Source organism: Chinchilla lanigera, unplaced genomic scaffold, assembly GCF_000276665.1.
Source record: "Chinchilla lanigera isolate Chin_1 unplaced genomic scaffold, ChiLan1.0 scaffold00114, whole genome shotgun sequence".
In the NCBI taxonomy this organism is placed as follows: domain Eukaryota; kingdom Metazoa; phylum Chordata; class Mammalia; order Rodentia; family Chinchillidae; genus Chinchilla; species Chinchilla lanigera.
In genome coordinates this window covers 5547478-5562850 of record NW_004955515.1, presented here as the reverse complement: position 1 = coordinate 5562850, position 15373 = coordinate 5547478, and the positions used below count along the sequence as shown (strand labels likewise).

Here is a 15373-nt window from a genome sequence, read left to right as displayed (position 1 = left end):
TTACTATGTGTTTCCAACAACAACCATTGAGAATAGTCAATGATTATTTAATTGATCACTCATGTGTAGCTCTATTTGTTTTCTCTGGAAACCACTTTGAAGAAATCAAAGTATAGTACAACAACCATGGATAATTTCCTACCATTTTTGTCTATAACTCACTATTATTTGTCTATTTGTTTTCCTGAGAAACTATCTCAAAGATACCAATAGGTGAAATAACAACCATTGATAAGGTCCTACCACTTTGTCTGTAATTCGGTAAATCTCCCTATTACTATGCTATTCTTTTACTCTTTTAAATTAAAAAAAAAGATACATTGGCCATACTGGCTTACAGTAATTTTTTTCTCTTTTTTTCCCATATTATCTGCCTTTTGCTTTGCACTTTATATATTTAGCTTCTCATATAAGAGAAACTATATGTTATTTAAGCTTGTGTTTCTAATTTATCTCACTTAACAATATGGTAACAGAGTGCACCCATTTTCCTACAAATGACTCAAAGTTATCCTTCTTTGTGAGAAAAGTACTCCATTGTGTATAAATACATTTGCTTGATCCATTCATCTGTTGATGGACATATGGACTGTTCCAAGACTTAGCTATTATGAGTTGTGCTACTATAAAATGGGTATATGTAATCACTGTAATATGTCTTTAACTCTTTGAGGAAGATACATAGAAAGGGAAGAGCTGGGTCAAATGGAATTATTAGTTTTGGTTTTTTGAGGAATCACCATACTCATTTCCACAGTAGTTCTACGAGTTTGCTCTCCCATCAAGAATGAGGAGGGCTTCCTTTCTCCCCATGGCCTCTACAGCTTTTATTATTTCATTTCTTGAAAATGGCCATTCTTTCTGGTGTGTGATGAAATCTCACTGTTGTTTTAATTTGCATTTCACAAATGACCAGTAACATTGAACATTTTTTCATATATTTATTGGCCATTTCTACTTCTCCATCTGAGAAATCTCTATGAATTTGAGACGCCAATTTTTAAAAATCACCCTTTAAATTTAGAAGGGCCAGGCCGGGGATATAGCTCAGCGGCACAAGCACCTGCTTAGCAAGCACAAGATCATGAGTTCAATTCCCAGAACCAAAAATAAATAAATAAATTTAGAGGGGCCTTATTTTATTGAGTTCTTTGTATAAAAGCTTGAGGAGTATTTATGTTAAATCTTCCCTACATTTCTTATACAATTCAACAGTGACTCCATCTGCACTTGGGCTTTTGTAAGTTTTAAATTATGTTTTCAATTTCATTTACTAATATTGGGTTATTCAGAATTTTTGTATCTTCTTAATTCAGCTTTGGTAATTCATACATTTCTAGAAATCTGTCCCTTTTTTCTGTGTTTTCCATACTATGAGAGTAAAGATTTTCAAAGTAGGTATTAGTGGTCTGAATTTCCACAGGATCTGTAATGATTTCACCCTTTTCATTCCTCATTGCATGAATTTGAGTTTTTTCTTTCCAGTGTTGATAAGATTGGTTAGGAGTTTATCAATTTTATTTATTCTTTCAAAGAACCAACTCTTTGATTCATTAAGTCTTTGTATTCTTAGTTTCCAATGTGTTTATATCTGCTCTGATCTTTATTAATTTCCTCTCTCATATGGGTTTTGGGTTTGACTTGCTCTTCTTTCTCTAGAAGCTTAAGGTGCAGCATAAGGTTGTTTATTTGTGCTCATTCTGTTTTCCTGATGTGAGAATTTACTGCTATAAATTTCCCTCTGAGAACTGCTTTCACTGCATCCCACAGGTTCTGGTAAGTTGTACTTGCATTTTTGTTTGACTGTAGATATTGTTCAATTTCTTTTTTTTTGTTGTTGTTTTTCCTGGTACTGGGAATCGAACTCACAGCCTTGCACTTGCCAGGCAGGCGCTGTGCTGCTGAGCTAAATTCCCAGCCCCTTAATTTCTTTTTTAATTTCATCTGTGACCCATTAGTTGTTCAGGAGGGTATTACATTTCCACGTGTTTATGGAGCTTTTGCGGTTTCTTTTGTCATTAATTTCCAGTTTCATTGCATTGTGGTCAGATAGTATGCATGGGATAATTTCAGTTTCTTTGCATTTACTTAACCATGTTCTATGGGCTAGTATGTGATTTCTTTTAGAGAATGTCCCATGTGCAGCTAAGAATGTGTATTCTGAAGCTAGGTAGAACACTCTAAACATCTACTAAGTCCATTTGTTCAGAAGTTTGGTTCACTTCTGATATTCTGTCTAGTTATCTCTTTGTCACAAGGGAGTATTAAGGTATCCCATTACAACTGTATTATTGCTTATTTGATTTTTCATGTTTATTAATATTTATCTTACACAGTTGGGTGCTCCTGTATTTGGTGCACAGATATTTATCTTTTTCTCTTACAGTTTTCCCCTAACAAGTATGTAGTGGCCCTCTTTATCTCTTCTGATCATTCTTGAAGTTCACACCGTCTGCAAACAGTACAGCTACCTCTGCTTTTTTCTGGGTTCCTGTCACATGGAATATTGTTTTCCATACTTTGACTTTGAGTCTATGAATTTCCTTTTGAGTTAAATGGGTCTCTTGTATACAGCATATTGTTGGATCTTTTTTAAACATGTGTTTTACAGAAATCACCCTGGTTCAATGTGGAAAACATTTAAAAACAAGAGTAGAGCCCGGCACTGTAGAGCAGACCTGTAATCCCAGCACTGTGGGAATTTGGGGCCAGAAGATCCCAAGTTCAAGCCCAGGCTGAGCAGTGGCTTAATAAGACCCTGTCTCCAAATGAATTGAAAACGTGATGGGGATATAGCTCAATAGTCCTAGTTTTCTATCTCCAGCAACACACATGTGCACTCACACACATACACACACACACACACACCCGAATTATTTTAAAAAACAAGATTAGAAGGAACAAGATAATGAGAGGCCAGAGATGGTACTACTTAAACCACAATGATAGAAGAGGACGAAGTAGTTTGGGACAGATTCTGGATACATTATAAAAGATTTGATTACTGACCACTTATGTAGTGTAAGAGGAAGCAGTTAAAGGAGGTGGCAGAAACTTTTTAAGAGGTGAAACCTTGTGGTAAGTATTCTGGTTATGGGTGGGGGTGGGTGCCCTTGATGGGGAGAGGGAGATCTCATCTTCCCCACCCCCTTTTTCCCTGTGTCACCTGGGATTGAACCCAGGACCTTTGCTCAGGGCTAAATTCCCAGCCATTTATTTTAGAGACAAGATCTGGCTACTCTGCTAAATTGGGACCCTCTTGCCTCAGTTTTCAAGTTTGCTAGAATTATGGGTATGCACCACATGCCTTGCTTGAAATTTGAGCTTTTATCTTGCAGCCTTGAGGTCAATGTCTTTACTGCATGTATTCTCCACCACGTCTCAGCCTTGCTTGATCTAAGATCAGTGGGGCCAACCACTGTGGATCTGAAACTTTCCAAACTGTGATCTAACACAAACCTTTTTTCTTTGTAAGTAGATTATCTCAGGTGTTTGTTACAGTAAAGTAACATAGGATATAAGTGACAGAAAGGTATTGGTAATACATGTCAACGTTGAACTGGATTACAGGTTATCAAGAGTCATGTTCTTACATAATTTCTAGTGTCAGTTATTTTTACATTTTCATTCTGTGCTCTCATGAGCAGTATATAGAAAGGCATTTAATCTTGTTTCCCACATACTAACGTGCAGAAAGGAATTTGGCCTTCCTCTTTGAATGTTATGCTAGATACAAGTGTTGTTTACTTGCCTGATGAGCCCTGTGTCACACTGGATAGTCTAATACAGTAATGTGATTTATAGCTGGGCTTGTCCAGGTCCATGGCATTCTAGATTGAGGGGAGAGACACATATCAGAAAGACCTTAAGGTGGAAGCTTTGGATTATGCAGTGTCTGTCAACTTATAGACAGATTAATCTGGTCAATCATACCTATGTGATGAAATCCCAATTAAAAACTGAAATTTAAGCTTGAGCTTTTCAATCCCCCAAATTCTGTTTTCTCCTTCTTTGTGGTTTTGTGTTTTAGTGTTTGCTGTAACACCCATGGATATGCATCGTTCAGATCACCCTTCAGAACTACCCAGCGTCGAATGTAGTTGGCTGGCGGCCTCCAACTGCTGTACTCTTAGATCCAGTTAAGCATGTGTGCCAAGGCCACCCCACCTCTAGGGTTTTGCCAGATGTCTGCTGAGCAGGGCAGAGACATAAGAGCAGGTCATTTCCACAACACTCTAAACGCTGCTCAAAGGCACCTTTGCCTGGGGTCTCTCCGTTGGACTGACCAATGCTGTCTCAGAGCTGTGCTGCAGTCCAGGTGTTTTCTAATCAATCCTCCTTCCTCTTCCCTTTTCACAGAGGTGAAGACCTACACTGCAGTCTGAAGGTCTCTCTACTCATACCTGGTCCTACTTCCTCTTACTCTTGTTTCGTCCAAGAAATACTTTCCCATCTGGTTTTGTTTTGGTATCTGCTTCCTTGAGGGCCCCAACTATCACCCAGGGTTTTTGAGAAGAGGTTATAATGGATGTGTAACTCACTGTCTTAATTACAAAATCACTATTAAGTTTTTGGTTCTTCAAAGCTTACAAATTTCAAGTATCATCACAGAATGGGGGAATGAATCACTCCCAATGCACATATATCTGACAGTGTTTGTTTGTTTGTTTTTTTGTTTTTGTTTTTTTCTTCCAGTACCAGGGATCGAACTCATGACCTTGTGCTTGCCAGGCAGGAGCTTTGCCGCTGAGCTAAATCCCCAGCCCCTGACAGTGTTTGTTTACATGTTTGATTTACTGAAACATAAAATATTCCATCAAATTACCTGGGAAAATCCAGGTAGCAGAAATATATAACATGTCCACTTCTTTAAGGGTCTCAAATCAGTTATAAAAGGCCATAGATCATTACTCATACATATATATGAACATATATATGTATGCATGCATATATTTTTTTTTCCATGCCTTTTAAGTGAATTCTACTTTCTGTACTTTTGTGGTGCTGAGGTAATACCTTTCCCCAATAGGACTGCATAGGTATTTAAGGTTAAGTGTGAATATTACATGAGGTCTCAAGTCACTTCATCAATCCTATTTGAACTTTGGGCCAAAGCAGCATATTAGACTGAAGGACACACCTTCATGTCCATGGATATGAATGTAGAGGAGAAAGGTCTAAGGGAAACAAACACTGACTGCGCCACACGGAGAAACGAGTCCTAGCACTCTGCAGTCATCGGCAGTACAGACACATACACAGTCTTCATATTCAAAGTCTTCATGGGGATGTCTTCTGTAATTTCTAGAATGCAAAGAAGAAGTTTTTAAAATCATTAACTATTGTGGGTAAATATTTCAAAATTGTAACTGCCCATGTAGTAAGAATTTTTGCTTCATCTTAAGAAAGGCCTGACCCTTATCTCAGACCCTAGGAGGACCCTCTAAGTCCCAGATGTTTCCTGATAGGAGTGCCTTTGTTACTCAGGGTTGGCATTAGCCTCTGCTAATGAGATCACTCAGACAGAGATCAACTGTGCCAGCAAGCAACCAATGATACCTACATAGTGAAATCTCAATAAAAATGCTGGACGCCAGGTTCCATCCAGTGCTCACCAGTTGGTTACTGTGTTGTCACATTACTAGGGATGGGAGGGGGTCACACTGACCATCACTCCATGGGGACAGGATGACCTGAAGCCCCTTCTTCAAGCCCCTCCTAGAATTTGCAAGATTTTTTTTTCTTTGCTTGTAATTTGTAATCTCCTCCTGCAATAAATCTGAGTATAATTACCTTTATTGAATCTCTGAACCCAGTGAGGTTTGCAAAACCCCTGAAGCTATATTTGGCACGAGAGGTGATGGTGGTCCTATATAGATTCTTTGTTCTAAGTTGACAGTTAACTCCTTGCTGTTGGAGTTACAAGTTTTGGGCAGACTACTAGGAATTTTGGGAGGATTATGCCCTCACGTCTCAGAGTGACTAACTCTGGATACTGCCCAATATGATTTTCCCCAGAAAGAGATATTTTCTATGCCTAGAAACATAGGAAAGGCTCAGAAGCAGTGTCAACCCACTAGCCCAGACATGTAGTTTCTAAATAAGACTCCCCATAAGTGAAACGACAGCTATGTCCATATATGGGCAAGTGGAAATACATAAGACTGAGATGTGATGCTATCCTTGAAAGCTGGATGTTACCAAAGACTGAAGGGACCATAGCCCAGGATACAGGATCCAATATGGCCAACAATGCAAGCTTTGCATGTCTAAAGCATAACAGAAATACAGATGATTAAAAGATGTTAACTATATAAAATATTTCAAAAGGGGGGCATCCTTTTTTTTTGGTCTTTTTGAGACAGGGTCTTGCTATGTCGTGCAGGCTGACCTTGAGCTCACTTTGTAGCCCAGGCAGGCCTTGAACTCACAAGGATCCTCCTGCCTCAGCCTCGTGAGTGCTGGGATTATAGGCGTGCGCCACCACGCCCAGCTAAGGGAGGCATCTTTTAAAAGCAGATTTTATTTGCCTACTGTGGGACATCATGGTTCTAGCCAAGTCTGAATTTGAAGGGAAAGGACCAGCTTTCTCTAAAAACAGGTCTTATCCTAGTAGAAAAAAGCTATTTCTGCAGGCACAAATACTCCCAAGGCTGCCTCCTCCACAGTGATAACTACAGGATCTGGAGATGAAACTCAGAGTCTAGTGGAAGAAGCGACAAGACAGTAAAGAGTTTCTTCAACTGTAAGTACTTGGGAGCTTTCTAATTTATCAAATTATTAATACTTTATGGAAGACAATTCTGAAAAAAAAATTACAATGAAAATCAGAAAAAAAAATGCTAGACTGGAAAAAGTCCCAGTTTTGTGATAATCTTGGGTAGATCACTTAACCTTTGTTATATTACCTTTTAATCTGCCTAGTTAACCTGAGAGAAAAGAATATATTAAAGTATAGGTAAGGCCTGGTTTATGACACATAGGTGACAGTATAAATATGTGAGTCACACAGATATGATTCTAACCCTCATCCATGATTTCCGTGCATTTGCACAGAACAGAAAGGACATTCCCTTACCTGTATGGCGCAATAGCTCACAGTGACCAGTGTAAAGGATAAGAAAAAGAGGTAAGAATACTTTGGATGTTTCACATACGCTGTTGAAGGGGATTTTAATGGAAAAAAAATTCTCTTTGAAGCAACTGCCCAGCTCTGTAACTGCCTCCTAGTTCTGCGACTGCAACTATCAACATTGCCCTTCCAACTGATGTCACCCCGCTAACCAATCAAAGCCAAGCAGTCTGCTTTTGTCCTTCCCACTTACAAACCCTCTAAGAATGCTACCCACCACTGATCTGGGCCTAATTCCTGACTTTTGGCCTCCAGAACTGTGAAAGAACAAATTTCTTCTGTCTCAAGCCACCTATGTATGCCAATTTGCTGTAGCAGTCTCAGAAAACCAAGGCACAGGATGTTCCTCACTAGCTCTGTTCTGGGATCAAGGGCAGGGAAAGACAGACTGGGTCTGCATGGGGATTCCTGGCCCTGTGCAGAACTTCCGTAACACTTAATGTGGTCCAAAATAGTTGAGTTGAAAGAGGGTCTGGGTTGACAGTGTCCAAAAGGAACTAGACAAAAACTCCTTAAAACTGTGCTTCAAAAGACACGTAAAATGGGTGAAACAGATGGGTAACTTAAAGATAGAAACTCTAATAAAGAATCAAAAGGAAATATTAGAAATCAAAACACTACAACAAATGGAGAATAACTTATATAAAACAATTTATATACCTCAGCATATCATAGTCAAACTTCAGAAAATCAAAAGGCAAAAGAAAAATTCTGAGAAGAAGCTAGAGGAAAAGAAACACCATTTCTATAGAGGGACAAAGATACATCAGCCAAAATGACATACAAAGTTACAAAGAGATGAAAACACAAATGAGATATGGTAGGGTCTACTTAAATATATCTACTCACAGTTCCACAGAGAGTGAGTAAGAGGAAGCTTTGAAAACACCACCTGGAAGTTTTACATATGCACCAAAAAGACATGAGTCCTGTACCGGTCCATAAATCTCAGGCTGCAAGCCTCATAAATAAAAGAATGGAATGGTAAAAGACTTGAACTTGGGGTGTTGAGAAGAATGGCTATTATCACAAAAACATCCCACAGAGAGAAGCTGTTTGGAGCAGTGAGTAAAAAGTAAACATGTTGGTTAAACACATGGGATCACGCAACTGACCCCAGAGAGCAGGGTTGGGATGTCAGAACAGGCTGAGACCACAGAGGACAGTGGTGAGGAAGAGGCGTCAGAAAACATGCTGCTGACAGACACCAGCTTGGAAGTCATCCTGATTTTGTTTTCTGAATCATTGGATGTCAGCTGCTATCTTCACAGTTATCTGACCCAATTAGAAAAGATATGCGAGCATGCCTCATAAATGGAAAAGGGAGGTAAGTGACTGTCATCTCAGTTTATTTATTTACTATTTTTGTGGTACTGCGGACTGAGTTGAGGTCTTCTCATTGAGCTACATCCCAAGAGCTTTTCAAACCTTTTTTCACTTGATACAATATCTTGCTTAGTTGCCCAGGCTGCCTTTCAACTTGTGATTCCCATCTCATTCTCCCAAATAACTGATTACAAGTATACACCATCACACCTGGCTTAGGTTTATATTGACATGTTTTTTGGTAGCAGGGATTGAACTCAGAGCCTTCTGGCTACCACTAAGCCCATATCCCCATCCTTTTTTTTTTTTTTTTTACTTTGAGACAGGGTCTCTTTAAGTTGCCCAAGATGGCCTTGATTTCCTCATCCTCCAGCCTCAGCCTCCCAAGTAGCTAGACTACAGGCATGCACTATCATGTCTGACATAGTCAGGTGTAAGGGTCCTTCAGGCTGGTATATTCCAACACTGAGATAATTTTGATCCTTGGGATAAGAATAACTTTAGGATCAATAAATATGCTGTTACCCGGAAGCAGCCATTTTTTAGGTTATGTCCAAGGCAAAAAACGAATTACTGTTTTAGTTATTATTTACAAATAAATTACCTATGATTACTTTTTAGTGAAAAAAAAAAAAAAAAAAAGTACCATAGCTCAACACACAGTCTACACTTGGTTAATGGCGTCAATTTCGAGTTTCTTTTTTTTTTTTTTCCTTCCGGTACCAGGAATCGAACTCACGACCTTGCGCTTGCTAGGTAGGTGCTTTGCAGCTGAGCTAAATCCCCAGCCCCCAATATCGAGTTTCAACCTGATAAAGGTATATAAACTGATGGCCCAAGTCCCCTTACCTTGGGTTTGAGTCTCATTTAGAAACAGCTTCAGCTTTCTGCTACGAAGGCCAAACACCTTTGCTGCTTCATATAAAAGACCCTGGTGGGTGAGTCCATTCTGCCCCAGCGGGTTTTCTAGCAGGAGAGTGCCCACTGTGCCCACTAAGCACTCTACAGGAGAAAGGAGAGGCTGGATCAGTTCCTGAGCACTTCCCTCTGACAGAGACCCTGAGTGCAGACAGCTCTCACAGGCCGCGCAGGAGGCTTCAAGGGCCAGCCCTGCACACGGGAGCGCAGGATTACCAGCGGCAGGTACAGTGAACGAAGGCCTGGAGCAGTTCCCCAAAGCTGACAGGGTGGGAAAAGAAATACTGACTTGTATAAAGGTGGCAGTGTACACAGTCAGGTGAGGAACCTGAGGACTTTAAAACGCAAGGTATAAAATGAGGACCACAAACTATCGGGAAAAAATAGGTATCATGCTAGATGTGATTAAGGCACGAAGGTTAACAAGTTTTCAGGACATTTTCCAAGAAAAATGAGGTCAAATTACAAAAATGAAATGTTCTGAGGAATAATTGAACTATACGCATTTTGTTGTACTCTTTACTCAGGATCATTTCATTTCCTGGCCATGCCAGATGAATGAGGTTCTTCCTACGTAACATATTAAAAAAAAAAACCAAGCCAGTGGTACTCCAGCAAGCAGTATGAGAGCCTACACTGAGCTACGGTGCTGAAGCTGATGTGAAAAACACCTCCATCAGCTCACACACCGGAGGACCCAACACCTATACCTTGCAAACTGGGAAGAGGGGTGCACATACCTTGAGGCTCTGCATTGAGGAGCTGCAGGTTTATGTACTGACAGAGGAGAGGACTGGGACTGTGGGCTGGGGAGGGGGCTGGTCCTGCAGTAACGCAGAGTGTTCTTCCACTGAGACTCAGCAAGTCGGTTTGGTTTTGTATTTCTAAAAGTAACAATTGTGAAGTCATTCATTTTTTCTCACTTCATGATTAAACAGCATGTCTTTTTTTCACATGGAACTTTTCACATGAAACTTTTTCACATGAAAATTTTCATGAAAGTTTGTGTTTCATTTAATTTGTCAAAACACACTAACAGGTGTTAATGAAATTCACACAGTAGTATAAACCTTTGCTGTTTGCTTTTGATGTTAGGGACTGAAGGCTTTGCACATGCTAAGCATGGTACTACCTCTGAGCTACACCCCTAGTCCTGCAAACAGCAGGGTATCTTATTGGTGTAAAGTGAATGGCATAATACAGCATTCCTAATTCAAAAGATAAGGCATTTCTCCCATTAACATTCTCCCAATATAGTCTGGTTCCTCTTACAAGTTCTCCCTATGTCAGTATCTCAAACTTGGCCATACAGCCATTACTTAAAACAATAATTATAGCTGGCACGTAAGTATTAATTCTTTAAAATTATATTCCATTGCCTAGATGTCTAAGACTCAGACACTGTGTTTAATAAAATTAAAAATCAACAGGTCTCTGAATCCATGGCTAACAGGTAATACGGTGAGTCAGAGCCTTTGTTTGCCACCCAGTAAGTCCGGGGTTCTCAGCCACATCACACAGCGAGGAGGCAGAGACGCTGCAAGCAGGCTCTGCTGAGATGACACCAACAGAACTGAGAAAAACACAAAAGTTCTACGGGTATCAGACAAGGACCCTCACCATGGACCTCTGCCAAGAGGCACGGCCAGCCTCTCACCCCCCACATACCTGTTTCACCATGGAAGACGGCCAGCTCTGTATTTTTAACACCAAAAATGCTAGTAACAACACTCTTTAACTTCAGAAGGTCCAACCGATTATCGCCTTTTGGGTTTTCCAAAAGTAATACTCCACCTAGACAGCCATGAAAATAAAATCTCATTCAGAAATGGAAAAGCTGTGATTGTGTTCACAGCCGCTGCCACCACGCTGCCGCTGTTCTCTAACACCAGGGCTGCCTCTCACTGCCAGGCTCCAGGGGAAACAGCGGGCAAGTCAGGCAGTTGCCATACCGTGGCTCCCACAAAGATGACTACTTGCAAATCCACCTGGGGCAAAGTACTCAGAAAATAACTGGCCACAAAACCTTCTCCTAAGAGTGTGCCCTTGAGTGGAGGGGTAAAGAAATCTCATCCTTACATTGGGACATGGGACTCCATGAGATGAGAGATTATGAGAAGTCCAGTGAGCTTCTGATTCACAAACCCCTTTCCCGGTGTCTGGTGTGAGAAATTACTCAGAACTTAAAACAGATCTGTGCTTCCAGAGCCCAGCTCCTGGTGCTCTGCAGGAGGCCAGTGCGGCCTATCTGGCCGGCCTGCTTGAAGACACCAACCTGTGTGCCATCCACACAGCCGCACTATGCCTGCCCTGCAAGGTCCTGAGTTCAATTCCCAGTACCAAAATAAAGAAAGAAAGAGAACGCAAGTTAAAATGTTTCAATGAATAAGTTTCAGCAGTTCAAATTTGTAACAATTACAAACCTATTCAATTTTTCTGGACAATGCCAGCATTTTGATTTTTAAAAAACAAGCAAATTTCTTATGGACTGCAACTAAATAGCGTTTGTAGCATTTTTACCATACAACAGATTCCATCCATTCACTATACTTTTCGGAGTTGTCTTACCTGCTAGTACATGTTTTTAATGTCTCTCTGTGCTGTTCCTGTAAGTTTGCTATTAAAATATGTATATTTAAAAAAATGTAAAACCTAAAAGAAAATGTTACATCTTGGGAAAAGTCAGGTATTCAAGCCTTAATTTTTCCATTTTCAAATATACACTGGATGTCCCTTCAGTGTTTTAGTAATTTTCCGTAGATGTGCGAAAGGGGTCAAAGCACTGGGTAGTACAGGTACAGACACTCTAGAATGAATGTGATCACTATGAATATCAAAAATGTACCAACAAAATTAATTTTTGAAAAGTTGTAAAAGCAACAATGTGAGCTATAGTCTTAAAAAAATACTGGGCAGTCCATTCCCACTGTAAATACCTTTGAGTTTATAATTCTCATTTTTCATTTTGTGCAACTTGTAAACCTTGAGGCACAGAGTGGTTATAAATACTATCTGATCATTCCCTTTCAAAAAAGTATTCTCAAGTGGTTCCTAATAACTGATGTATCCAAGACATTCGATTCTATTACTTTATTGGTTTACTTCAAGTTGTTACTTTAAGGTAATTGATAGAATCACAGAAAGTTTTAGGAAACAGTAGGAGATACCAGGGGCTCTTTCCTCAGTTTCTCCCAGGGGTAACATGCTAACAAATGATACTATAAAATCTTACCCAGGACGTGAATATTTATATAATCCATCCATACTACTCACATTTCCTCAGGTTAACTTGTCTTTGACATGAGGTCCTCTTAAGTTACCCAAACTGGCCTAGAACTTGGCAATCTTCGGGTCTTCGCCACCCAAGCGGCCAGAAATAGAGGCATGCACCACCAAGCCTGGCTCAGGTTGTGTTTTATGTAATGGGGTGCGTGTTGTAGTTCTGTATAATTTTATGACCCATGTAGATCCTGTCTCTATCACCACCATTAAGACACAGAATAGTTCCGTTACCAGCATCTTTGTGTTGCCTTTTAATATATACTGATCATATAATAGTCTCCATTTCTATAATTTTATCATTTCAAAATGTATAGTTATATGGCATGAAATCCCTTAGGACCTTTTTTCTAGTCAGCGTCAGCCTTTAAAGATTCAGAAATGGTTGCTGCATTAATCAATAGTATTTCCTTTTTGTCCAAGTACTATCTTGCGGTATGGATGTATCATGTTTTACCTACTCAGAAACATCTGGGTCACCTCCAGTATTTTTGCTATTAAGATTAAAACTACTTTTTTTTTTTGGACTTTTTGAGACAGGGTCTCGCTATGCAGTTCCGCCTGGCCTTGAGCTCACTTTGTGGCCCATGCTGGCCTCGAACTCGCAGCAATCCTCCTGCCTTAGCCTCCCGAGGCATGGGATTAGAGTGCTGGGATTACAGGCATGGGCCATCACACCCCGGCCTAAAACTACCATCAACATTGACACTGAGGTTACGTGGTAAACATAAACAAGCCTTCTGTTCTTTGATATAAACATCCATGAGTGCAACTGCTGAGTCGTCATGAAAACAACACGGTTAGTTTAAGACACGGCCAAACTGTCTCCCAGAGTAAGCAGCTGCACCCTTTTACAGCTCCCAAACAGCGTGAGATCTAGTTTCTCTTACCAGCATTTAGTCATTCTGATAGCTGTGCAGTAAAACTCCACTGTGGCTTTAACTTATATTTCCCTACTAATGATGAGCATTTCTGCCATCTGCATATCCTTTTCCATAAATGCTTGTTCCTGTCTCCTGTTGTCTAGTTGGACTGTTTCGTCTGTTGAGTTTGGAGAGACCCTCACAGATTTTAGGTACATCCTCTGTTGGTTATGTTGTTTGTGAAGATCACCAAGTCTCTTGCTTACTTTCACTCCTTCCATAAGATCTTTTTAATTTTCATAAGTTCACCTTGTCAGTTTTTCCCTTTTATGGACAGTGCTCTTGGTGTTAACTTTTTGAAACTTTATGCCTAAATAAAAAACTCTTAAGATATTCCCACAAATAAAAGTAGGCTATCTACCTGGGTAATCTATCTGCTATAAACCTAGCTTTAATCTAACTATTCTTTTATAAAACTCTGACACTTACATTTTAATATCTGACATGTGATCAGCATTTTCAAATGAAAGAACATATGCTTCTGTCTCTACATTTACATATGCATGAGTTACAAATGTATGACACTTTTGCAGTTAGTTTGTAAAAGAGACCTGCCTCATTGCCTTTAAAAACAGTATAAATTAAGTATTCTCTCTGAATATATAAACTAGTCTCTGGTAAATAAAAGTGTTGGTTTAATAAATAGATACGCTTTCAAAAGTTACCATTACATATAATGCAGACACACAACCTTTAAATTCCACCTGGGTTTGCTAGCCCAGTCAGTGTATGTTATCTCAGTGGGGTACGGAAGATGACAGAATTATGAGCTCAACCCCAGAGCAACCCTGCAAGTGAAGTGTGGAGCCCATTACTTCCCGTGTACCAAGCCCAGCAGCGAAACAAAAGTGGTCACTGTTTAACCTCTGAAACACGAACGGCCAGAGTAAGCTTTTCCACTTTTGGCTTATTACAGAAGACGTATTTGGGGATGTTAGCAAACGTCCTTGATCATCATCCTGAAGGTTATTTCTGCTTGACAGAGAGTCTGGATATACTATTTTTCCTTTAGCACTTGCTGTCCTTTTACTTTGTAGTTTCTGATGAGAAATCCAGTATTCTGTACATTTAGTTGTTTCTTTCTTACTGCTTTCAAGATATTTTCTTGGTTTTTATTTTCTAGAAGTGTGACTCTAATGTGTTCTGAAGTGAGTTTTGCTTTATCCGGTTTGGCTTTCAGTTGGTGGACCCATCTGGCTACGGTTACAAAATGGCCACAGACTGCGTAGTTTATAAACAGTAGAAATTTCTCTCAGTTTCGTATTCTGACGAGTCCCGGGTGAAGATGCCATCAGATTTGGTGTCTGCTGAGGGCCCATTTCCTAGCTTGTAGGCTGCACACCCTGCTGTACCTTCATATGGTGGAAGGGGTGACTGGCTCTCTGGAATGTCTTTTATAATGGCATAAATTTTACTTGTGAGGGCTCGACCTTCATACCCCAATCACCTCTGAGAGGGCCTACCACCTACCACTATCACCATGAGGGCTAAAATGGCAATGTATAAATTTGGAGTGGAGGCAGGGAGACAAACATTCAGGCCATGGCAATCAGCTTATTGAATCTGTAGGGTTATATGTTCTGACAATTTTAGGAGGTATTTACCATTATTTCCTTGAGTAACTTTTCAATACTATCCTCTTCTTCCAACTCTAGTGGCAAGTATGTTAGTGTTTTGTTGTATGACCCACAGACTCTTAATATTCCTATTTACAACTCTGCTGTTCACAATAGGTAATTTTTATCTTGTGGCTCAGATTCTTTCCGTTTTCTTCTCTGCTGCTGCTCAGCTCATC

At 39.9% G+C, this 15373-nt stretch overlaps 1 protein-coding gene across 1 annotated transcript in view; it reads right to left on the bottom strand.

The window, feature by feature from the left end:
• Nucleotides 1-4775: 4775 nt before the first annotated feature.
• Iars (isoleucyl-tRNA synthetase) overlaps nt 4776-15373 on the bottom strand; it is a gene marked incomplete at its 5' end in the record, with an annotated part of 52012 nt that continues 41414 nt past the window's right edge. Inside the window, 4 exon segments of the mRNA XM_005408918.2 lie at nt 4776-5304; nt 9308-9460; nt 10117-10260; nt 11045-11170. Coding sequence (XP_005408975.2) covers nt 5222-5304; nt 9308-9460; nt 10117-10260; nt 11045-11170 — 506 coding nt within the window.